Source organism: Carcharhinus amblyrhynchos, chromosome 1 (genome assembly GCF_965287045.1).
Source record: "Carcharhinus amblyrhynchos chromosome 1, sCarAmb.v2.hapA, whole genome shotgun sequence".
Taxonomy (NCBI): domain Eukaryota; kingdom Metazoa; phylum Chordata; class Chondrichthyes; order Carcharhiniformes; family Carcharhinidae; genus Carcharhinus; species Carcharhinus amblyrhynchos.
In genome coordinates this window covers 148,947,970-148,974,577 of record NC_137324.1, presented here as the reverse complement: position 1 = coordinate 148,974,577, position 26,608 = coordinate 148,947,970, and the positions used below count along the sequence as shown (strand labels likewise).

General features: G+C 39.8%; 1 protein-coding gene across 4 annotated transcripts in view; it reads right to left on the bottom strand.

The window, feature by feature from the left end:
- Positions 1-26,608, bottom strand: part of afg2a (AAA ATPase AFG2A) — a 445,255-nt gene that overhangs the window by 408,644 nt on the left and 10,003 nt on the right. For all 4 annotated transcript variants that reach the window (XM_080193527.1, XM_080193521.1, XM_080193533.1 and 1 more), the window contains 6 exons: positions 24,194-24,351; positions 23,682-23,740; positions 22,133-22,813; positions 17,330-17,459; positions 14,134-14,190; positions 10,724-10,847 (listed from right to left, as the gene is read on the bottom strand). In XM_080193527.1, coding sequence (XP_080049653.1) covers positions 10,724-10,847; positions 14,134-14,190; positions 17,330-17,459; positions 22,133-22,813; positions 23,682-23,740; positions 24,194-24,351 — 1,209 coding nt within the window. The remainder of the gene's footprint in view (positions 1-10,723; positions 10,848-14,133; positions 14,191-17,329; positions 17,460-22,132; positions 22,814-23,681; positions 23,741-24,193; positions 24,352-26,608) is intronic.

The window sequence follows — 26,608 nt, the reverse complement described above, 5'->3', positions numbered from 1 at the left end:
ACTTGTAAATCCTTCCAACACACACCAATGGCAAGCAAGCATTAAGAACAGGAGAGATTCCTGGTCAGCTATATGTTGGAAAGCAGGTTGGAGCTCTACCATTATCATAAAATAAATTTCCATTTCTCTCTGTAGGAAAAGCAGGACCATAATATCCAGGAGCGCTCACTGATTGGCGAGAGTTTGGCATACATTAAGCACCTTTCTGAACAGGAGGAACACATATGGGAGGCTGATGGGTCTCTCCAACCCCATAATAAACAGTGGTGATATAGAAGTGGGCTGAGCCAAGATTGAAAAAAGCTATATAATCACACTGTTAAGATGACAGATAATAATGCTTTCATTGTATTTATAGATGCCATGATCTCATCAGAGCCCAATGTTTGCAAGTCTGCTGTGATGATATGGCTACTGTGTCAGAGGGATGGCACTCAGTGCCTTCAGGTTAGGAGTCTGCAGCATTTGTTCCCACACCTTCACAACCTCAGGCAACTTGCAAACCATACAGGTGATGACCTAGATGACAAATTTATCCTTAATCTGCCTGTATTGGTATATTTATGCCATCATTTAAAAATATTCTTGTTCAGATTTGTTTATTTCACTTATGTTATTCAGTTATAGTTAGCTTCCATTTAAGTGTTGTGTTTTGATATTGTATTAACACATTTATAGCAATCTGTAAAGCTGCATGAAAAACATTTATTCTCAAAAATCATGTAAGGGATACAAAATCTTGATCCCATAAAGCAGCTGCTTTTTTTTTGAATAAGAACTGCCTTAAGCTTTTCAATTTTTTAGAAATGAAGTAAAATTTCTTTTAAAGGCTTGCTTTGGAAAAAAGAGGGAGGAAGACAGGGAAGGAACTATTGTTCATTTCAAAAACTCAATCCCCTCAGTGTTAAAGCAGCAGCGACTAGATGATATCAGCTGCCCTTCCAGTAGCTGGAATCTGGGCCTCCTCCTGGTGATGCCTGTAGGTTTATCTGCATGAGGCTCCACGTTGCCCTCCTCCATCCCCCCATTTTCTGGTGCCAAGTCATCTTCAGGATGAAGGCTGAGTTCTTGTTGGAAGGCAAAGTTGTGCAATGCTAGAACAACTTTTGAGACTATCTCAGGTGCATACTTTAAACATGCCTCCTGACCTGTCCAGCCATGAAAACCAGACTTTTAAAAAGTCGAATTGTCCTCTCCAGTACCAGGTGTGTTATTACATGTGAGCAGTTGCATCATTCATATGCTTCATTGGTGGTCCTCCAAAATGATATCATAAACCATGTTCTCAGTGGGTATCCCTTGTTATCCAGTAATTCCTGGTGTTGTTATCATGGCTTGGTGTAACATTGAATTCACCAGGACAAATGGGTCATGGGCACTTCCCCAATCGTTAGCATTTACATTGCGGATCCTCATTTGGGCATCGTACACCATCACGTTTACAAAAATGAACAAAAGACCTCATCTACTGCTCTTTTCAATGGAATATGCATTTCATCAACAGCCCCAATATCAGAAAATCAGCAATCCAGTGACATGCAAGGGACCACTTCTTCATCACCACAGGGATATGCCAAAACTAATAAGCCACAAATCCCTGAAGAATTGCCTTCATTACTTGGTGAGTGCAGGTCTTCGCAGCATTCTGCAAAATGTTACACCAGTCACTAATGCTATGTTGAAAAGACCTGGATGTAAAGAAATTCTGTGCTGTTGAGAGTTTCATCTCTATTATCAAGGCAGTGTGGCAATTCGAGTTTGGCTTCAGGTCTTCCTTCAACATTTCACAAAGGCTTCCCACTGTTTCCTTGTTGAAGGATGGTCTCCTGAAAACTGTTCCTCTGACATAACTTCATATATTATCTTGCACCTGTACATTCTCAGGGGTGGATAACTGATCCACTTTCTCAGTTAACGGACATGTTATCTGCACCTCTTTCTTGTGCTACTCTGAACCCTCAACAGAAGCGAAGTGTTTCTAATAAGCAAAGCTGAAAATGAGATGCACCAGTGGTTGAACATGACTCGAGGTCAAGCTTGTAATCTGCACTGGATTCTGGAATACCCATCAGACAGATAGTTCACATATGCATACCTCCTGTAAGCCAATGTTCTCTCATACTTTCCTAAAGTCAAATCACATACTTGTCAAAGTAAATGCAGGACTCATTTTAACATATATCAAATGTACTATTTTGCGATTTCTAGGAATCAACATTGCATTCAAATGCATTGTAAAAACAAATTTTACAAAATAACTTTAGCTGAAGCTTATCACAGACATGACGATTCATATACACTTCGAAAACTCTTGAATACGTGCATGATAAAATTGTAAAAAAATTAAAATTTCCATCTTTCTTTCATTTTCTGCACATATTTCAATATCTTTTAAACATATGTCTAATAATTTTGCCCACAAAATATCTCTCCAATTTCTTCTCTGCAGTTAGCCCAAGAATGAAAGTGTCCAAAGAATTTAGCGTAAATACTTGCCTGTCACTGGGGCATCGAAACATAACTCTCAGAACTCTCCATTCACCTTGACGAAGAGGCAAACCTCAAAAGCTTGTGAGTTTACTATCAAATAAATCGGTTGGACTTAAACCTGGTGTTGTCAGACTTCTTACTGCATCTAAACAAAGTTAGCACTTTCAAATCAATTTAAAGCGAAGCATTCTGCACAGTGCAGTCAGCTTGAGAGCAAAAAAAAATTTGGAGGTTTGAATGCAGCGCGCTTTTAGGACACGTGCATGCATCAGGACTTTTATAAACTCCCGAAATCTATCTCCAACCTATGGTGCTGGAGAAATGGTAAATTGAGGGCCCTTATATTGCCATTCTCTGGTTTCTGACCTTGCTGCCAATTTGAATAATATCTCTTTATCTACTCTGTCTGGACCCCTCAGGATTTTGAGTTCTTTATTAAATCTCCTCTCAGCCTTCTCTTCGCCAAAGAGCCCAGCCCCATCTTCTCCAGTCTACCCATGTAACTCCAGTCCCTCCAAGTTGCTTTAAAATCTAATTGCCTAATTTGTTGTGTGCTAAAATTGAAACAGAAACATAACTGCATTTTTAACCGTATGTCATTATTACTCATACTCCACTTGCCTTCATTGAGAGGAAGGAAACTTCCAGTTTTATATAATTAGCAATCACTATTTGGAAGAAAAGCAGGAAATATACATTGAAACTAAATTATCTACTGAAAGCAAAGTAAAAATATGGGAATGCAAATAGAATTAGCAGTGAAAGATATGAGAGGCAGGCAGACAGAAAGGGAGATTTTTTTTAAAAATCTTCAATATTAATTTTTTTTTGAGGAAGTGAGCCACTATTCATTTGAGTTTAAGGTTCAGGGTGAGAGAAGTTGTTCATCAATAACCAATACGTAGCACATCGTTAAAAACACACATACTCCTGAATGCATCAGCCCTAGCCTTTTTTAGTCATCTTTAGTCTACTATCAAGGACAAGTTCAGCAAATTCATGCCACTGCCATTATTCAATTGTTAAATCAATCGATGAGGCAAATGTGAAGGAGCTGGCTATTTCAGACAGTAACCTCTTGCTGTTCAATTTATGTTATAACAATCGCAAGCACTGGTGGTTTCACTGTTATGACAGTAAACTTCAGGTCCTACATGTCTGAAGATATTATGCTGTTAAAAAAATGCACTAAGGTAATAAAAGGAGCAACAGGGAGTAAAATAATTGTGTAGAGTCCTGGGACCCAGTTCTGGGCAGAGTACTGCTTCTGGCCACTGCAGCGCTGTGGCAGGCCAATTTGATGGGCTGATAGCTCTCAAGGCAGGGCTCCCTTCCAAGGCTGGAGTGAAGTCCCACCCAGTGCAAATCAACATTCAGTGAGCATTAAATGGCAGTGGGAGTTTAAGAGTCAGCAGTTGTGTGTTACATGCCAACTCTTGGGATGGTGCGCACCAATCGTTCGGCATCCTGAAAATCCTACCATATTGTACGTCTATTAAAATGAAGTACCAGAAAAAATTTTCAGGCAAAAAAACAAATATATGTAAAACACAAATGATATGACTTTCCTTGATCCCAGATTCACAAGCTAAGATTCCAGGTTTAACAAATATATTGGGTTATTTCCCAATAGCTAATGCTAGTCTAAGAAAAGATCATGCTGGCAGGATGTCCAGATCAGAAAGTTCTGTCCAATAACTTCCAGTTTGTGCTCTCTTACCCCTCACATCGCACTAAGAATGTTAGAGACCATTCTCAGCAAAAACAGATGAAAACTGAATGAAAATATTCCAATGCTGTGGAAATGAAAACACTTGTGATTTTGCATGCATTCATGCTAAAGGTTGCTATACTTGACATTTACTTGACAATACTGACATTTAAAAGGGTAGCTGCTCTTATCGCTTGGCCTGGCCGCAGCCTGTGGAGCAATATTCTTTTGGACCTACTTTATTTTCACAGTATTTGTGTAAGGAGTTTTGACACTGCCATTTTCAAATGCTGCAATTTAAATCTGAGCATGTGTATCATTTATATTATTTGAGGAAAGGAGAGAGAAAGACACGAGATATGCCAAGCACCTGAGGTCAGCCCATACCTACCATTACCTGAGAATCTAGTATATAGCTAGGGCCACATGACATATACTCAGAGGCAGACTTAAAATTAAGTTTTCTGGGGAATTATGGGGGCGATGCTCCCAAAAAAATTCGAAGTGCTGAATCCGCATGAAAACTGGAGTAACTCTCACTTTTTTAAGTGGGGTTTTCAGAATGAAACTCCCACATTGAGCACAGCAGGGTTCACTCTGAAAATCTGTGGGCAGGGCCTACTCCGCTGGAAAGGCTGGCAGTATAGTACCGAGGGGGCACATATGCAGTGGCCCTGCACTCTTGGCCTCCCGATTGCTGGCCAACTCAACTGCTGGCCAGCCCCGCCACCCTGCATCACTGCCACTCTGAACACCCACCCCCCCCCAATCACTGGCCTCCCCGATGCCACAACCTCCTCACCCCCACGAGCAACCCACCCCCGCTTCAGCCCTTTGAATCTGCTCCACCAATCATGGCTGATCTTGTCTCAGCCTCAACTCCACTTTCCTGCCCATTCTCCATATCCTAAGGTGGCACGGTGGCAGAGTGGTTAGCACCGGGAACCTGGGTTCGATTCCCGGCTCAAGTTACTGTCGGTGTGGAGTTTGCACATTCTCCCTGTGTCCATGTTGATTTCCTCTGGGTGCGCTGGTTTCCTCCCACAGTCCAAAGGTGTGTGGATTAGGTGGATTGGCCATGATGAATTGTCCATTAGTGTCAGGGGGATTAGCAGGTATAGGGTTTGGGTGAGATCATTGTTGGTGCAGGCTCGATAGGCTAAATGGCCTTTTTCTGTACTGTAGGGATTCAATGATTCTATGAACATGTACTAATTGTAAATTTATCTATCGCCTCTTTCAATTTACTCCATGTCCTGGTGCCCACTACACTCTGGGGTAGTGAATTCCACAGATTCACAACCCTTTGAGAGAAGTAGTTCCTGCTCATCTGTTTTGTATCTGCTTTCCCTTATCCTAAAATAATGATCTTTAGTTCTAGGTTGCCCCATAAGGGGAAGCATCTGCTCTACACTGTCTTTGTCAATATTGTTTCTCATCTTTTACACCTCAATTAGATTTCCTTTCATTCTTCTAAACTCTAGAGATCATAGGCATAAACTGCTCAATCTCTCTTCATAAGACAAATTCCTCATCTTTGGAATCAATAGAACGTAGAACACTACAGCACGAACAGGCCCTTCAGCCCACAAGTTGTGCTGATCACATCAATACCTACCAGGCCGTAGAACTATCTGTAACTCCCAATCCCATTAAATCGCATGTACTCATCCAGAAGTCTTTTAAAAGACCCCAGCGAGTTCGCCTCTACCATCACTGATGACAGCCGATTCCACTCACTCACCACCCTCTCAGTGAAAAACTTATCCCTAACATCTCCTCTGTACTTGCTTCCCAGCACCTTAAACCTGTGTCCTCTCGTAGCGACCATTTCAGCCCTGGGAAATAGCCTCCGAGAATCCACCCTATCTATTCCTCTCAACATTTTATAAACCACTATCAGGTCGCCTCTCAACCTTCGTCTCTCCAGGGAGAAGAGACCTAGCTCCCTCAACCTAAGGCATGCCTCCCAATCCAGGCAACATCTTTGTAAATCTCCTCTGCACCCTCTCAACAGCTTCCACATCCTTCCCGTAGTGAGGCGACCAGAACTGCGCACAGTACTCCAAGTGGGGTCTGACAAGGGTCTTATAAAGTTGCAGCATTACCTCCTGACTCCTAAACTCAATCCCTCGATTAATGAAGGCCAGTACACCATATGCCTTCTTGACCACATCCTCCACCTACCAGGCCGATTTAAGAGGCCTATGGACCCAGACCCCAAGATCCTTCTGCTCCTCAACACTGCTAAGACTCCTACCCTTGATATTGTACTCCTTCATCCCATTGGTCCTGCCAAAATGGATCACTACATATTTATCCGCATTGAAGTCCATCTGCCACTTCTCCGCCCAGTCTTGCATCCTATCTATGTCTCGCTGCAACTTCTGACATCCCTCCAGACTATCCACAACGCCACCAACCTTCGTATCATTGGCGAACTTACTAACCCATCCCTCCACTTCCTCATCCAGGTCATTTATGGAAATGACAAACAGCAAGGGTCCTAAAACAGATTCCTGGGGCACCCCATTGGTGACTGACCTCCATGCAGAATAAGACCCATCCACAACCACTCTCTGCCTTCTGCAGGCAAACCAGTCCTGGATCCACAAGGCCAAAGCCCCTTGGGTCCCACGCCCTCTCACCTTCTCAAGAAGTCTTGCATGGGGGACCTTATCAAACACCTTGCTGAAGTCCATGTAAACCACATCCACCGCTCTTCCTTCGTCAATGCGTTCAGTCACATTTTCAAAGAACTCAACTAGGCTCGTAAGGCACTACCTGCCCTTGACAAAGCCGTGCTGACTATTTCTGATCATACTAAGCTTCTCTAAATGTTCATAAATCCTGTCCCTCAGAATCCTCTCCATCAATTTACCAACCGCTGAGGTCAGACTCACCGGTCGGTAATTTCCCTGGCTATCTCTGTTCTTTCTTGAAAATAGGAACCACATCCGCAATCCTCCAGTCTTCTGGAACCTCTCCTGTCTCCATCGACGATGCAAAGATCATCGCCAAGGGCTCTGCAGTCACTTCCCTCACCTCCCACAGTAACCTGGGGTACATACCATCTGGTCCCAGCAACTTATCTATCTCGATAGAATTAAAAGTTCCAACACATCCTCCTTCTTAACGTCCACATACTCAATCTTTTCAGTCCACCGCAAACCTATAGTATAACCTCCCAGATCACTTTCCACCATGAATACCAAGGCAAAGTACTCATTAAGCACCTCTGCCATTTCTTCCAGTTCCACACAGACTTTTCCTCCTTCACCTTTCATAGGTCCTTTCCCTTCACTTCTCATCCTTTTACTCTTCACATATTCGTAGAACGCCTTGGGATTCTCATGAATCTTACCCAAGGCCTTCTCATGACCCCTTCTGGCTCTCCTAATTTCCTTTTTAAGCTCCTTTCTACAAGCCTTATACTCCTCTAGATCCTTAACATCTCCTAGCTCTCTGAACCATTTATACGCTTTTCTTTTCTTCCTGGCTAGGTTTATCACAACCTTCGTACACCACAGTTCCCACGACCTACCAAAACCTCCTTATCTCATCGGAACGTCATCATGCAGAGTTCCAGACAAACATTCCTTGAAAATCCGCCACCTTCCTTCAGTACTTTTCCCCCCGAGAACACCTCCTTCCAGTTTACTCGTCCAATTTTCTGCCTGATGTCTTCATATTTCCCCTTACTCCAGATAAACACCTTCCTAGCCTGCCTGATCCTATCTCTTTCCAATGTTATCGTGAAGGAGATAAAATTATGATCACCATCCCCGAGATGCTCTCCCACCGAGAGATCCGTCACCTGTCCTGGTTCATTAGCCAGCACCAGGTCAAGGACAGCCTCTCTTCTCATAGGCTTATCCACGTGCTGTGTCAGGAAACCCTCCTGAAAACACCTAACAAACTCCTCCCCATCCAAACCCCTTACCCTAGGGATATTCCAGTCGATGTTTGGGAAATTAAAGTCTCCCATCACGACAACTCTGTTATTACTACATCTCTCTAGGATCTGTTTCCCTATCTCAACTTCCCTGTCACTATTGAGCGGCCTATAGAAAACACCCAGCAAAGTTATCGACCCTTTGCTGTTCCCAACTTCCACCCACAGAGACTCCGTAGACAGTCCCTCCACGGCATCCACCATCTCTACAGCCACGACACTGTCCCTGATCAACAACGCCACTCCGCCACCTCTTTTGCCTCCCTCCCTGAAACATCTGAATCCTGGCACCTGAAGTACCCAGTCCTGTCCCTGAGACATCCAAGTCTCCGTAATGGCCACCACATCACATTCCCAAGCAGCAATCTACGCCCTAAGCTCATCCGCTTTATTCACTACACTCCTGGCATTAAAATAGACACACCTCAGACCCTCGGTTTGGGCGCTTCCCTTCTCCATCACCCATCTAACCTCCCTCTCATACTATCTAAAATATTGTCAGTCACAAGTAGGCTTACATTAACAGCACAATGAAGTTACCTTAGTCACCACACCATGGCACCTGTTTAGGTGCACTGAGGGAGAATTTAGCATGGCCAATGCACCTACCCAGCACATCTCTCAGACTGTGGGAGAAAACCAGAGCACCTGGAGAAAAGTACACAGACACAGGGAGAATGTGCAGACTCTGCACAAACAGTGCCCCAACTGAGAACCGAACCCTGGCACTGAAGCCGTGCCACCCTTAGTGAACCTCCTCCGAATGGCCTCGAATGCCACTACATCTTTGTTCAAAAAAATGGAACAAAACTGTACACAGCATTCCAGGTGCAGTCTCACCAATGCTTTATGTAGTTGGAGAAACACTTCTTTACTTTTATATTCTATTCCTTTAGCTATAAATGCCAAAATTCCATTTACTTTCCTTATTACTTGCTATACCTACAAACCGGTTTTCTGCAACTCATGCATAAGGACACCCAGATTCCTCTGCCCCAAAGCACTCCAAATCCTCTCTCCATTTAGGTAAAAGTTGCCTTTGCATTTTTCCAACTGAAATAGATATCCTCACACTTATCCACATTAAATTCTATCTGCCACATTTTGGCCCACTCGCCTAACCTATCTATATCTATGTATTTGTAAATTTTTTATTTCCTCATTGCAACTTGCTTTCTACTTATTTTAGTGGCATCTGAAAATTTGGCTATAATACCTTCTATTCGTGCATCCAAGATGATTATAAATAGTGTTGGGACCCAAGGACTGAACCCTGTGGACCCCACTAGTTACATCTTGTCAACTAGAAAAAGATCCATTTATCCTAAATCTCTGCTTTTTGCAAGTTAACCAGTCTTCTACCCAAACCAATAAATTAGCCCTAACCCCTTACCTTGTGTATTATCCTTCTGTGCAGCATCTTATCAAATGCCTTCCTGAAGCCCAGATATACTACATCTATAGGATCCCCATTATCCACTTTGAAGAACTTCAGCAAATTAGTCAAAAATGATTTACCCTTCAAAAGAACCATGCTGATTCTGATGGAATGCTTTTTGATTTTCCAAATGTTCTGTTATTACTTCCTTAATAATAAATTCTACAACTTCCCAACAACAGATATTAGACTAACTGGTTTTCTACTTTCTGCCTCCCTCACTTTTTGAATAAGGGCATTACATTAGCATTTTTCTAATCTACTGGAACCATTGTTGCATCCAGGGAATTTTGGAATATTATAGCCAACGGATTCAATATCTCCACTGCCACTTTCCTTAATACTCTAGGACTCTAGGATGTAGGCCATCAGGCCCTGGGGACTTGTCTGCCTTCAAGCCCAATAGTTTGTGGAGATGATTGATCTAAGTTCCTCCCTTCATGTTCCTTCTGCATTTTCTGTTACTACTGGGATGATAGTAATGTCCTCCACCATGAAAATTGAGGCAAAATATTGATTTAGCATCTCTGCCATTTCTGTGTTCCCCACTATTAACTCCCTGGTCTCATTCTCCAAGAGACCAACATTCACTTTAACTACTCTTTTCCCTTATATTTATAGAAGCTTTTATTAGCTTTTTTATGTTTTGTGTCATTATTAAATACCACCTAGAACTTTCAACCCAATAATTGCTATTCTATAATACGTGCTCACAGAAGAACAGTTTGCAATGATTTACAAAGGTGCAATTTAGTCACGGAGTTGTGTGTTGCCATGAATTGGAAAAATAACGCAGAAACTTCTGTAAATCAGCACAACACCAGGAATTGACTTTAACCAAGACTGATTACCTAACACATCTTAAAATTATGAATGTATTTAACGGGAGGTGATCAGTCTTTATGATATTCATTACTGAAGCTGAACAACTTAGATCATAAGAAATCATATCGACCAACAAGGGAAAAAAAGTAATAAGTGACAAGGAACCTGAATATATATTAGGTGGAGAAAGAACAGCACAATGTCAAAATTGTAACAATCACTTGCACTTTACAAAAGCACAGAAACAATGATTATTTTCTACAAAATTACTTGACTGTTTTTAATTCTGTTACTATTTACTTACTGAGCCAATACCATCCATTAGTGTGAGCAATGATGCTACCACTCGCTTCTCAACTTCGTGCTGAGCTCCTTCCCGCTTTGGACATATAGCATCAAGCTCATCTATGAATATAATTGAAGGCTGACTGGAAGAAGAGATAAGTCATTAGATGCATGGCACATTTTAAGGTAATATTTACAAATCAGCTACAAGTACTGCATCCAATCTGATGTAATTAAATCTTTCGCACGTACAGAATGACTCATTTCCGAACACATTCATGCACAATTGACAATCTGAGATTATACAGCTTTTATGAATATGAATTTGGAAATATTTGAGTGCTTAGAAATGAAATTGCGGAGAGATACAGAAAGTAGTTTTTTTTCAGGCTAATAAATATCAGCTTGCCTCAGCAACAGCCATAGAGAATCAGTAGTCTCGAGAATTTGACAAGAAATGGCACATACATGCTTTTCTCTAACCCACCAACATGATTCCTGAGTGATGTGTTGGCTCCCTGATGACAATGTGATAGACATCACCGAACGGATGAAGGGCATCCTCCAAGGAGAAGGAGAACAAACAAAAGTCACAGTCCATATTGGAACCAATGACATAGGTTTTAAAGGTGTTGCCATCTTTCAAGCATTGTTTTAGGAGCTGTCTCAAAAGATGGTAATCTCAGGATCGCCATGTCACATGCTAGTCAGCACAGAAACGGAAAGCAAAGGTAAATGCATAGCTGGAGAAGTGGTGCAGGAGGTTGAGTTTCAGGTTCTTGGTGCATTGGATGGTTTCTGAGAGAAGAGACACCTCACCAAAATATGTAGATTGTATCTGAACAAAGCCAAGATCACTGTTCTCACTGGGAAGTTAATAAGCATAACTGGGATGGTTTAAATTAACTTAGCAGGGAGAGAGGAACCAGAAAAAAAAATCACAGTAAAATTAGAAATATCCTAAAAACTGCAGGGACCAGATTGAGCAAAATAGCAAAAGGTAACAAAGGAGATACTTAATCGTTTGTGTATCAATACCCATAGTTTAACTAAAAAGGTTGATGAGCTGTAGGCATAGATTATTACATGAGATTATTGGTGTGGTTCATCTAAAAACTAAGGACATTCCTTTCAAGGAAAAAGAGAGGGCAAAGATAATGAACTCTGGAAAACAACAAAAATAAGAAGTTAAAATAGAAAAGGAGACTCAACGTGTATTGTAAACAAAGTATAAATAGCTAGGGAAAAAGGAGACAGATGATACAAGGTTACACTAAAAGACAGGGAAGTTGCAGAAAGGATTGCAATAGATTGATTTGATTTATTATTGCCACACATATTAGTACATAGTGAAAAGAATTGTTTCTTGCACTCTATACAAAACATACCATTCATAGAGAAGGAAACAAGAAAGTGCAGAATGTAGTGTTACAGTCAAAGCCAGGGTGTAGAGAAAGATCAACTTAATACAAGGTAGGTCCATTCAAAAGTCTGATGATGGCAGGGAAGAAGCTGTTTTTGAATCGGTTGGTACGCAACCTCAGACTTCTGTATCTTGCTCCCGATGGAAGAGAGTACATCCGGGGTGTGGGGCATCCTTAATTATGCTGGCTGCTTTGCCGAAGCAGCAGGAAGTGTAGACAGTGGATGGGAGGCTGGTTTGCGTGATGGATTGGGCTACATTCACGACCTTTTGTAGTTTCTTGCAGTCTTGGGCAAAGCAGGAACCATACCAAGCTGTGATACAACCAGAAAGAATGCTTTATGTGCATCTGTAAAAATTGGTGAGACTCATAGCTTACATGCCAAATTTCCTTAGTCTTCTGAGAGAGTAGAGGCATTGGTTGGCTTTCTTAATTATAATGTGGGCATGGAGGGGACCAGGACAGGTTGTTGGTGATCTAAAAACTTAAAGCTCTCGACCCTTTCTACTTTGTCCCCATTGATGTAGACAGGGGATGTTCTCCACTATGCTTCCTGAAGTCAATGACAATCTCTTTCATTTTGTTGACATCAAGGCAGAAATTATTGTTGCCACACCAGTTAACCAGATTCTCTATCTCATTCCTGTACTCTGTCTTGTTATTGTTCGAGATCCGACCCACTACATTGGTGTCATCAGCAAACTCACTGATGAGTTGGAGGGGAATTTAGCCACATAGTCATAGGTACATAAGGAGTATAGTAGGGAGCTGAGAACACAGCCTTGTGGGGCTGTGTTGAGAATGATCATGGAGGAGATGTTGAGAAGACATACTAAAAAGATTATGATTGAAAGTTGGTAAGTCAACTGGTCCAGATAGAAGGCATCCTAAAATTGAATACTGCTATAAAGAGAGACATGTGCTACAGCTTTTTGTCTTGCACTCATTCAGAAAAACGTAAATACTTAGCAATATTCAGGTTCTGTACTACTAAGTGCTGTTTGCATCCTAGATTGCTGAAATAAGCAAAGATAAGAAAGCAGAGGAATTGGCCACAATTGATTGCTCTTTACAATTTTCAAAAATAACAGGTGTAGCAGGCAACATTATAAAGATTATGGTGAAGCAAAGCTTGGCAAAGTGGTGCTGACGAAGTTATAGGCTTCAGACTGTAATTTCAAAGCACTCAGGAAACAAAATTAGGTAAATGGGTCTTGCCAGCGTTGGAGAAGGATGGCAAAAATCACTAGTTCAACCTCAGTTGGAGCTTCAAGAACAATTCAGGGAGCAACACTTCAGAAAAGATGCAAAGCCATTGGAAAGGGAACAATGGAGATCTACCAGTGATGAAGGGTTGCAATGATGAGGAGAGGTTGAAAAAAATTCGGACTGCTCTCCTTTGAACAGGTAAGGTTAAGAGTGAGCCAATAGGGCTTTTCAGGATGATATGTGGTTTTGATAGAGAAAATAGGAAAAAAAGATTCCTTCTGCGGGATGAGTCAATAACTAAAGATCATAGATTCAAAAGCATTAGCAAAAGGTCCAGTGGGGAGACTCTGTTGTCAAGTACCTACCTTGCGATTCTAAACAGGGGCATGGAGTACCATAAAAATGATGATAATTTTGTATAAAACAGTTAGATCACCATATGCAGTTTTGCACATCTTATTAAAGTCACTGAGTCTAAACTAAGATTCACCAGACTGATGTAAGCAATAGGAAAATTGTGATCTTTAGACTACTGTCACTGGAGTAGAATAGGCTAAAATGACATTTCATGGAATGCCTGATCACCATGTTAATGAGACCAAGTTCATTGCACCCTTTAAGAGAAAATTGGATAAATATGTGAAGCAGAATAGACAAGCCATGGGGAAAGAGTGAAAGCTATAGGATTAATTTAGGACTGTTCCAGCAAATAAATTACATTTTCAATAAATATGCTCCTGCGCTCTATTAATCTTTCATGCTAATTCAATAATTAGTATTTCTCTCACTGAGTTACCATTCAGTGGCTTCTGCAAAGATCTGTCGCAGCCTCGCTTCACTTTCCCCAAAGTACCTAAAACAATAAAAGCAGATACCTCAGCATCATAAAGAACAATAAACACTTAAAATCTCAGTAAAAGAAAAGGGGAACAATCAGAGCAATGGAAACTCGCTGGCACTTCTACTTTGTGGTTATCATCATTAGCGGTAAAATGGAATCTTATTAATCTGAACATGCTGAATTATTTAACAGTCAGAATGATTTTAATCAAAGGCAAAAGGTATTACAGGAACCAGCGCTCACTAGGGTTGATAGCTGTTACAGCAGGGGGAATTTTTCCCATTTTCTCTCTCCCAGTGTCAGACTTCAACACTCCCAGATCAGATATCTGTGGTATTATCACTGAATTAATAATCCAGAGACCGCATGCTAGATCTAGGGACCCAAATTCAAATCTCACCATTGCATGATATTTGAATTCAAATAAAAATCTGGAATTAAAAGTCTAATGATGACAATGAAACTAGTATCATAAAGACCCATGTAGTTCACTAATGCCTTTTAGAGAAGGAAATCTGCCATTCTTACTTGGTTTGGCCTACATTTGACTCCAGATCCACAACAACATGGTTAACTCTCAAATGCCTTCTGAAATGGAGGGCAGTTAGGAATGGACAATAAATGTTGGCCCCCACTAAGTGACTCCCACATAAAATGAATAAAAAGAAATTGCACAGCCAAACAGTGAAGTTCCTGCCACAATGCCTCAAAACTTGCCATTGTTCCAATATTGAAAATCCATCACCGACTGCATCACACTATTTCTTTGATAAGGTTGCTGACCCCACCCCCAATTCCTCATCGGCCTCTGCACCAAGTGGCTTCTTGTCCCAGGTGATTTTAAGCTTCGTCTAAATTCATCAAGTTCTCTGCCTTCTGAATTCACTGTCCTCCTATACTTCATTAATCTTACCCTCCGTGTAAAACCCCAAACTATATTCATGGTTACCTCCTCGACCTTGCCTCTTTACATGGCCTCAATACTCTCACAACATCAATCAGATAAATTCTAAATATTTCCTTGAATCGCTCTTCGCCCACATCCCACCTCCTCCTCCAACTAATTGATCTAACTTTTGATTCTGTATACCCCAACATTTCTTCATCTACTGATCTACTCAACCACATCCTCAAATGCACCTTCAATGCTCTCACTCCAATTAAAACAACTGCTCTCTCTCTCACCTCAGGTTCTTTAAAGTTCAAGGGACAGGAACTTGAATGGCTAAACCACCAGACCTGGTTGGATCAAATAAAGCACTGTTGAGTTCTGCTCATCTACAAAGAGGGTTCACTATTTCAAGATTACTGTGGAGCACAACAGTGATCTTAGCTTTTTTTCTCCACTGCAAGTCATCTTCCAAAACCCCTTTCCTCATCTTCCCCACCTTCACCTCCAATAAAGTGCATGACGTGCATCGACTTTCTCAGCAAGATTGAGACCATCATATCAGCTGTATGTCATTACCCCTCTTCTCCAGTCCATCAGGCCAAACTTCTTTTAAAGGCTCCCGAGCGATTTCTGTATCGCCATTTTCCTCCTATCTCCCCTCATGTCCGAGCTCATTTTGTCCAGGAGACTCATCTCCTTCTCCCACAGCCATATTTCTATTAAATTACTGACGACAGGACTTTCCTTGGTTTCTCCATTAGCCAATATTGCCAACAGTTTTATATTTTCAGGTTCTACCTCTGATTCATTCCAATTTGCCATCACCATAATCACTAAAAACCAAGCATTGACTTCTTTGTCCTTGCAAACTACCAACCCATCTCCAACCTCCCTTTCTAGTCCAAAGTCTTTCAATGTGCTGTCGCTGCCCCAAATCCATGCCCTGCTTTCTGAAATTTGATGATTGAATTCCTCCGATCAGATTTCTGGCCATCACAGTACCAAAACAGTTCTTATAAAGTTGTAAATGATGTATTATGTAACCATGATAAAGGAAAGCTATCCCTTCTCATCCTTCTTGATTTGTCCTCAGCCTTTGGTACAATTGAAAACACTATGCTTCTCCAACGCCATTGAATCATTGTCCAGCAAGGTGAGACTGCATTTGCTTGGTTTCATTTTCATCTATCTAATCATAGCTAGAGAATCATCATCAATGGCTTCTCTTTCCACTCTCATCATTACCACTAATGTCCCATTTCACCCCCACCACCCCACCATTCCCCCCCCCCCCCTCCCCTCAACCCCACTGGCTCTCTTCTATTTATCATTAGCATGCTGCCCTGCGACATTCTTCAAAAACACTATCAACCTCCACATGTATGCTGGCCACATCCAGCTCTACCTCATCAACAACTCTCTCAACCTTTCCATTTTTTCTAAATTGTCAAACTGCTTATTGGCTATCCAGTACCGGGCAGCATAAATTTCCTCCAAATAAGTGTTAAAAATAATTTTTCAATTCCCGTCACAAACTCAATTCTATCGCCACCAGTTCCTCCTCCCTGGAAACCTGAGGTTGGCAGACTGTTTAGAACCTCATATTTAATGCAGAGATGACCCAACCAAAAAAAAACTGTGCTGTCACTAAGACTGCCCATTTTCACTTCTGTAATTTCTCCTGTCTGTGCCCGCCTCAGTCTTCTTTTGCTGTTTCCTTCAGACTTGATTAGTCCAACACACTCCTGGCTGGCCTCCCACAATCTATCCTCTATAAACCTGAGGTCATCCAAAACGCTATTGCTCATTCTAACTTGCACCAAATGCCACTTACCCATTACCATTTCTTGCTAACGTGCATTGGCTTCAGGTTAAACAATGACTTTGAACAATTTGCATTCTCTTTTTAAAATCCCTATCTAGCCTCTCCTTCCCTACCTCTGTAATCTAACCCAACTCTACAATCCGCTAAGATATCTGCATTCTTTCCTGGCCGCTTTGAGCATCTAATTTCACTTGATGCACCATTTCCTTCAGCTGCCTCAACCCTAAGCTCTGGAATTCGCTCCTTATACCCTCTGCCTCTGCATCTTCCTTTCCACTCTTAAAACCTCTCTCTTTGACCAAGCTTTATATCAACTGTCCGAATTTCCCCTTGGGGCTCAGTGGCGTATTTTATAATGCTTCTGTGAAGACTCTTGTTGAGACATTTTATAATGTTAAAGGTACTACATAAACACGCCATGATACATCACTTACTTGCTCATAATTTCAGGTCCGTTGATGGTGGAAATGTGAGCTCCAACTTCATTAGCCACAGCTCTGGCAATCAAAGTTTTCCCAGTGCCAGGAGGACCAAACAGCAAAATTCCTCGAGGGGGAGTAATTCCTAAACAATAACAAGAAGAAAAGTGCAAAGCAATGAAGGGATAGAATCTCCACATGGTGCCTTTACTAAACCTTTTTATACCTTCAAATCTTTTTTAATTCAGGAGAAATTTATTTTCTCAAAGTGATGAGAATGTGGAACTCGCTACCACATGGAGTGGTTACGGTGAAAACCACAGAAGCATTTAAGGAGAGGTACATTAGGGAGATAGAAATGAAAGGCTATATTGATGGTGCGGCATTATCAGAGATGAAATTTGTATGGAGCATTAACACGACAAACCAGTGGTCAAATGGCCTGTTCCTCTGCTGTAACATTCACCTTCCTTTTGCAACTTTAATGAGTACATCATGCAGTCAAGTTGGGAAAACAAATAATTACATTGTCCAGACGCACCATTTGATAAAGGTAGCACCTGAAAGTGACAAATCTTCTTCATAATTTTCTTTCCCCACCCTGAACTTAATAACTACTATTGAAATATAATTCTACGATTACCGGCAATTCTCCAAATTCAAACTTAGCTGATCATCTCTCATGCATGAACATCAACAGGCCGTTCAACTGTAGCAGTATCACAGCAAATCTTAATTCTGCCCTTCTCCAGAGTCATATTTATACCTTAAAAGGAACTACAACGCTGACTGATTTTATTTTTGCCTTTGCCATGGTGCTGAAGTCAATTGAAGCTTGCTGGTTTGCATGGCTTGTTTGCACACTTGGCAGTGTTTTTAGCCACAGAGTACATGTGAAAAGTTCTCTTTAAAAAAATTATTTACCTTCTTTTTAGGGAAGCCTTACCACCAAACCATATACAGGGCAATAAGTGGGTGTCCTGCTCCAATATATTGGACAATGCTTAGTCATTAGGAAGCACAGGTTGGCCAGGGTAAGCTTTTCTTCCCCACTGAAGTAACTTCAATCTTTGTTGTATATACTTCAGAATATTAATAGCACAGATTAAAAAATTATCTTGTTGTGGATATCAGAAACATGCACAGAATTCTATTGCACACTGAAGCTAACCAGATTCATGTTCTTCACGAAAAAACATTTACAAAACTAATAATGGCCTGTTTTGATGTTGCATATTCAATTCAACACCATGTGGTAGTGAAAATATTTACAAATGATTTTGCTGTATTCAAAAGTTAACTTGTAAATATAAAATCCAGTACAACATAAAATCAAATACGAAAGCAGATCTTCAACTAGTGACAAACGTGAAGAGTAAATAATTCCCCAGATTTGATAATTGCTCACAAATTTAGTCTTTCATGTTAAATGATTCACCAAGGGCTGCCTAGTGGGTTTGACTGACAGCAGATATTTCTGTTCTGCAGCACTGAATTAAAATGGGCAACAATTAATTAGTGGTACCTAATGTCCATTTAGATCATTTACTGTATCACACAGAACAGTGACAATGATATAGTTCATAATATAAGTAGCTACACAGCCTGAACCTGAATCCTGTTAGGATTATTCTAACAATGAGAATTTTAATTCTTTGGACAATGGACCAGTTGGATTTTTTCCAACTTAAAAATTACTGTGTCATAAAATGAAGACCATGCTAGCTACAATGTCTATATCAATTAATAAATCATAAGTATGCTGGAGCTAATCCATATCTCTAAGTAAATATCTTTAATTGAGCCCGCAGACAAAACAAAGAACTGGAGCTCATTTCGAGAGCACTATAATTGAAAAGCAGAGAAATTATGTTAAACTGTTCCAGAACATTACGTGGACTGGACTTTGAGTAACATGAATAGTTCAAGTCTTCATATTACAGAAAAGGAAATGGGGCACTGCTGAAAAGTTAGAAGAGCATGGTGGGAGAAGGTCATTTGGAACACTAATACCAGCATGGATCTTTGGAAACAATAGCCTGTTTCTGCATGTGAATTCTATGTAATAAAATCCAAAGTTGTCCATAATTATTTACTGTAGAATTCTATAAAACTGAATTGGAGATAAAGTTTGCAATATGACTGAAAGGTTTACATCATTTAACATTATTACATTATCCAGCACTATTTAACAAATGCGTCAATCCAAGATTTTGAAAACCAAGCTAATAAAAAGGTAACCCAAATGGTTCAAACTCTCAAGTTATATTTATATGTAGTAATCATTAATGACAAATCAGATTGGATTAATGGATGGTGTTAAAAAAAATCTTCACGATCACGACTATCAAAATGGTTACACCATCAAACCTAAGAACAATTAGCAGAGTTAACTCACTGATCTCTCATATCTCTCTCTCAACAAACAAAATAAGGCAAGAACATTGGAAATTGTCAACGTAGGTATTTCAAGAACACCAGCGCACACACTTACAATTATACATTTATATAAACACCTTTTACAGAATAAAGAATCCCAAGGAGCTCCACAGTGAGTTTTACTGACAGCAAAGATTTCTGTTTTACAGCACTGTACTGAAATTGGCAACAATTAATGGTACCTGATATCCATTTAGACCAGGTCATTGACTGTATCATGCAGCACTTGACAATGATATACTTAATAATATGTCACTACACATCCTGAATACAGTTACAAGAATTATTGTAACAATGAGAAATTTAATTCTTTCAACAGTGAACCAGTTGAATTTTTTTCCAATTTAGAACTACTTTGTGTCACAATAAGACAACCATGCCAGTTGCAATGCCCATATCAAATAATAAACCATAAGTAGGCTGGGGCTCTAAGGAAGCATTCTTAAGTGAAATTTGACAGCGGACCCCATGAAGGCAGATGGCTAAAAAGCCAGGTTTCAACAAGTGTCTTAAAGGAGGGAAGTGAGGTACAGAAGCAGAGAAGTTTGAGGAAGGAATTCCAGAGCTTAGGGCCTAGGCAGCGAAAGAAATGAATCCAATGAAGGAGTGATGAACATACAAGAGGTCAAACTTTGAAGAGCATAGATATCTTTTTGGTTTGTTGGTGGGTTGTGGGTGTAAACACAAAGCTAACATCTATTGCCCATCAGTACATTTCAGAGGGCAGTAAACTCACATTACTGTGGCATGGGAATTACATATTGGCCATTCAAACAGATATCGTTCTCCAAGAGAGATGGGTCTTTAACAACAATCTAGTATTTTCGTGGGCACAATTATTAGTTCTAGCTTTTTATTCCATATCTAATTACTTGGGTTTAAATTTCCCAGTTGTCTTTAAGTCAGATTTGAACTCATTTTTCTGGATCATTAGTCTAAACCTTAGAATTATAAGTGCAGCAATATAAGTATGTCATCATTGACCTGGGTGTCAGAGCTGTTGTTGAGCTGGAAGGGGTTAGAGAGATAGGTTTATGGGGGAGGCCATGGAGACATTTGAAAACAAGGATGACAATTTTAACAGATATATTAGGAGCCAATATAGATTCGGTCGGGTGACGAGTGAACAGGGTTTAAGACAGCATGTACCAGTGCAAATATTTCAATGACTAAAAATTGAAATGAGTAGATTAATTTAAAAGTACTTAAATAAGAATCAAACTTGAGGTAGTATTCAAAAACTAGTTTATTTAAGAGAGAAAGTTATCTGCTTACAGTCAACACCTCAAATTTATTAAAAAAGGATCAATTAGTCCTCATTCCGAAAATGTTATTAAGCTAAATGACAATGATTAAAGTAACACTGAATATTGAATGATCCAGCATTTCCAAAACAAAGAGGCCTGACATATTTGGCTCAATGAAGCTTTGGTATTCTGAAAAAAATCATAAGTGGCTTTAAAAAAAAAAGGTATTCTGGCACATTTTCATGCCAACTAATCCTACCACTCTCCAGGTCAGACATGGTATGAGCCACGAAATAACATCAAGCTGTGGGATGGATGGGACTAGTGAACTGCAATCTACTCAGCAGCACTGATTGCAGAAGTGTAAAAAAATTTTTTTTTCACCCCCCCCCCCCCCCCCCTAGTATTGTGCTGTGTGTGCATTCTCTATTGTGGAGAGGGGCAGAGAGTGTCCATGGACAATACAATAATGGAGCACATTGCATTCCCAATTCTGTCATCTCCTGATGACAGAATTCAGCATTTTCCTGCTGAACGGCAAGCAAGTGTAGGTGATCAATCCTCTTCCTAACCAGTGCAGCAAGACCAATTGAATTGAACTTAGCTAATCAAGTACAAACCAGAAATTAAACATACGATCTTCTAGTCTACTTGGTTCGACCTATAACAGAAGTTCTTTTACCTAGCAGGCCACTGGATGATGGTTAAGAGTGATAATCAGCACAAAATAAATTAATCAATGATTAACTGTCATAGTTTTAGGCCTCTGTAGACTTAATACTTCAACTCAGTGCCCTAAATGAACCTTGTTTAGTAGTGCTTTTTTCCAAAAACGAGGATTGCTCTTGTTCAGTGCCGTGTTTTGTGGATTATTGGTTGGATTTAAAGTTGCAGTACGTCTAGTCACTTGTTAGAATTATTGCGTACTTAGCTTCACACACAGCTTTGTAAAAGCTACAAAAATTTCAAATGACTTATAAAAAGACTAATTCATTTGAATCATATAATAGTGGCAGGTTTTTCTTTTCAATAGAATCACAATTCAAGTTGTCAGCAATGAAGGAATATAAAACAATTACTTTATCAAATCAAACCAATAGTTAAACTCTAGTCATGTTTTGAGATGTCATACCATAAGATTTGAACAGTTGGGGTTGTTTCAAAGGTAATTCAATAAATTCACGAATCATCTTCAGCTGACTGTCCAATCCTCCAATCATATCATAAGTGACTTTGGGCTTATGTCCTTGCTTACTCTCCTCATCATTGCTCTGTTCCTGCATGAACTTGATTTGAGTGAGTAAAGAAATGTGGTAGAATGTATCTCTGTTACTTTTCACGCAATTGTCAGACTTCAAGATGAAGTCCTCCACTGGAGTGTCACATTTATCTTCTCTTTCCTGAGCAGATTCGGGCATTTGATCATTTTCGCTATTGCTTACAGTAGAACATATTGCATCATTCTGTACTTCTGGTAATTCCTCACTGTCTACAATACTACTGCTGATTAGAACGGATACATTTTGAGAATCCACTGGAGGAGAAATTGAATCAGAAGGCGTGCTGATCTCTCTGTCCTGAGTAACATCTATGGTCAAATTGCTGAAATGTGTGGACAAATCGACTGCAGTATCCTCATGTACTGATTTGTCAAGCAACGATTCCGTATTCACTTGCATATCACCGAATGCGATGTTGGATGGCATCTCCAACATTACACCATCCACTCCTTTTATCTTCCTCACCAACAACTGAAAAGTTCGACCATAAAATATAACGTTCAGGAAGTTGCCAGGTAACACTATCTTCCCATCTATGCAAAAAACAAAGTCAAAATAAGATACTCATAAAATTGGCACTAAATATCCAAAACTGTCTTCTCTACTTGCAGAAACTTATGTTAAATATGTACAAATTGTATTTTTCCATTTGATAATTTTTGAACACAAGACTATTTAGATTGGGGGAAACCAGTACCTTGGCATCAGATAGTCTTATTATATCCCTGATTTAGTCATAATTACACTTTGAAACACTTCATTCTTTTGTTACATTTTATGGGACCTCAGTGAAAACTCACCAGTAGGTATTATGATTAACATAATACATACTCACCAGTAGGTTCTATGTTAATAGCAAGTGCAATTTTTAAAAAAATATGCTGACTAAAACACTAATAGTTGGAGAGAAAGAAGACTGACTTAAAGAATTCTGAAGTAAAAATGAGGGACTTGAAATGCACATGACTAAGGATCACGCACAATACTAATCTTTCTTTTATCGTTTAGATGCTGCTGGGCTGGTTGTGCATTTCCAACGTGTTCTGTTCATAAACTAATTTATATAGAATACTATGTTGTGCATGTTATTCTTGTGACTCTGGGATTTATGTTCAAATCTCAGCTATCAGATAATTTTGACCAAGGGCATAACATAGAATGAAGTCTGATTGCTTATTCAGGTCCTACAGTGGACTGTCATGTATGTCAGCATAAAACTGCCCATAATGTAGTCCTATCTATTACTCTCCCTCATTAGTTGGTCTGAAAAATGGAAATAAAAGTGTCTTACTAGGCGGCAAAGAGTGATATTCTGAGTTTCGAAATAAATGTTAAGTGTAACATTCAAAGTGCGAACTTTAAAGTACAAAAGTGGTATCCAGCAATTAAAATTGTTCATACCCATATTCCTTAGCAAGAAGGTAGACAATTCTTCGGTCTTGAAGGAATCATCTTTATCTCTACAATTAAGAGGACAATTTAATTGGTTCAAGTTAGCATGCTAGCACAAATGGCAACCATTTCAATTAATAGGTTACAAAACAAAGTGTCATTAAAAAATAAGTTAAATTACTTGACTACAATAATTTAATCTAGTTGGTCAGGTGCTATCTTATTAATGATTGCAGGTACTAAATCCTTCAGCTAAACCTAAAATATCCCTGAAATTTCTGCAGGGTAGAATATAGTACCTGGTATGAAATTTTAATGAATTTAATTAATAAAAAATTGCACTTTAGCCAGCATTAAATGCCCCCAAGACCAATCCAAAAGGCACATTCTACAATAATTTATCAATATTAGAAGTATATTGAAAAACTATTATGCAATCTTAGAATACGAGCAAAAGATATTTAGTTCACACCCAAGTGCATTTCTTTAAGCAGCTGACACAAAATCTACCAAATACAAACCTCAAAGCTACATGTAATTCCTCTGCCTCTAATACTGGACCGAGCAGTGGCTGGACAGTAATTGCATCATTCACCTTGACCTTCAAATTCTTCTGGATGACTGCATCTAACCCTATCTTACTCCCAGGGAAACTTGGTACAGGCCATGCTGTGCACACCTACCAAAAAAATAATAAATTGTGAGCTGAAAGCCGAAAGATATGTCTACTGAAGCAATTATACCTACTGAATCAGAACAAGCATTATCACATATTGTATATCATTCTGTAGTATAGCAATACATGGAGAGGACCAGTGGAAAACAGATGCAAGTTATTTTTCCTAAAAAAATGACAGACCTGTGCAATCTACCAGAGAGCTCAGCTGTTACATCCCTTATATGTTGCCTTAAAATGTTCCTGGGGAAGCTTTCAAGGAACAAATTAGATATTCTATGGTAATGCAAAGAATTGAAGATTCTAGTTAAACCCCTAAGGAATGGTCAGAATTTGATAGATTTGAGAAAACAAATATCAATCCATGGAAGAATAGATTGTGGACTTGAACAAATTGTTTAAAAGCTGATAAAATTCAATTTGGGATCCCTGCATTAGTGCTGGCCTTTAAATTGCTGGGTTGTGCTGAGGTGTCCCAGGGACAGGTTACTAGTTCTAACTACTATATAAGCAGTAAAAGCTGGAAATAATTAGCTGAGAATGGAGTGCAACAGGTTCCGATGGAACTTGGTGTCTCAACCATTTCCCTTACTTCTGCTCTTAACCTTTCTCTCCCTCCCAGAACGGTGATAGGGTTCCCCTTGTCCTCACTTCCTACTCCATCAGCCTCCACATTCAAAGGATCATCCACCACCATTTCGTTAACTTCCAGCATGATGCCACCACCAAACACATGTTCCCTTCTGCTGTTAGCATTCCTTTCCTGGTTTACTGCTCAACCAACACCTCACCCCCTTCCCAGGATACCTTCCCTTGCAACCACAACCTGCCCTTTTACCCCTTCTCTGTCTTCACCATCCAAGGCCCCAAACACTTCTTCCAGGTGAAGCAGCAATTTACTTGTATTCCTTTCAATTTAGTCTACTGTATTCACTACTCACAATGGAGTCTCCTCTAAAAAGGAAAACCAAACACAGATTAGTAACTACTCTGAAGAACAATTCTGCTTAGTCCACAAGCATAACCCCAAGCTTCCCACTGAGTGCCATTTTAACTCGCTACATTGCTCTCCCAACACAGTTGCCTTCACCTTGCTCAATGCAAGCAAGAAGAATAGCATCTCATCTTTCAATTAGACACTTCGTAACCTTCTTGATTCGATATTGAGTTGAACAATTTCAGAACATGAATTCTGTCCTCCATTTTGATTCTGGTGGTTTTACCCTACATCAGTCTGAATCTTGTTTTTCCATGTTTTGCTTTCAGACAAACCTATCCATTATTCCGCCATTCTGATTCACTCTGGACAAATGCTTTGCTTTTTTACTACAACCATTACTATTAATAAACAATTACCACCTTTTGTTCCATGACATTTTTGTCATTTAATCTCTCCCCTCCCCCCACCCTTATCCCAAAATTTCCTCAAGATAACAACAAAATACTGCAGATGCTGGAGCCTACCTTCTACCTGCCTTCAGTTCTGAAGGGTCATATTCGACTTGAAATGTTAACTTCATTCCTCTCTCCATAAATGCTGCCAGATCTACTGAATATTTTCTGTACGTTCTGTTTTTATTTCATATTTCCAGCATGTGCAGTATTTTGCTTTTATTTTAGTTATTGCGGTTGTTTGGTTTACAGGAAACTCTAGTGGATCAAATATTTGTTCCCTTAAAATGTTTCCGGGGTAACCTTCAAGAAACAAATTAGATACTTTGTGGCAACACAAAGAATTGAAGATTCTGGTGGCCAGATTTCAAATTAATCCAGATATAGGCTGCAAGTGTCAATACAATGGAAGGATTTGACAGACAGAATGAAAGTTAAAGTATTTTTAATAGGTCTGGTTATTATAGCATAAGAAAAGGTTGGAACAGCATTAATAGGCAAGCACATCTCAAGAATGCACAAGGTACAGTTGGAAGATGTGAATTACAGAAAGCAGAGAAACTGGGGCTGGAACTCTACCACCTATCCTGCCACAGAATTGGAGCAAGCGAGGCTCTGACAACGAACATCTCCATTGACCTCTGGTGGGAATTTTCAGTCTCGCCCAAGTGAGGCCGTTTAACCCTGCCCAGGATCTTTGAAATGACATATGATGAGGACAATTCTATGAGGATGAAGATAATGATGAACCCAAAAAATTATACTTGTCACAAAGAGTTTTATTCCTGTGAATATAGTTAATCATGAACCTGTTAACTCCTTAGTATTGGATAATGTTTTTACTCCTAAAAGTTTGCAGAACAAAATT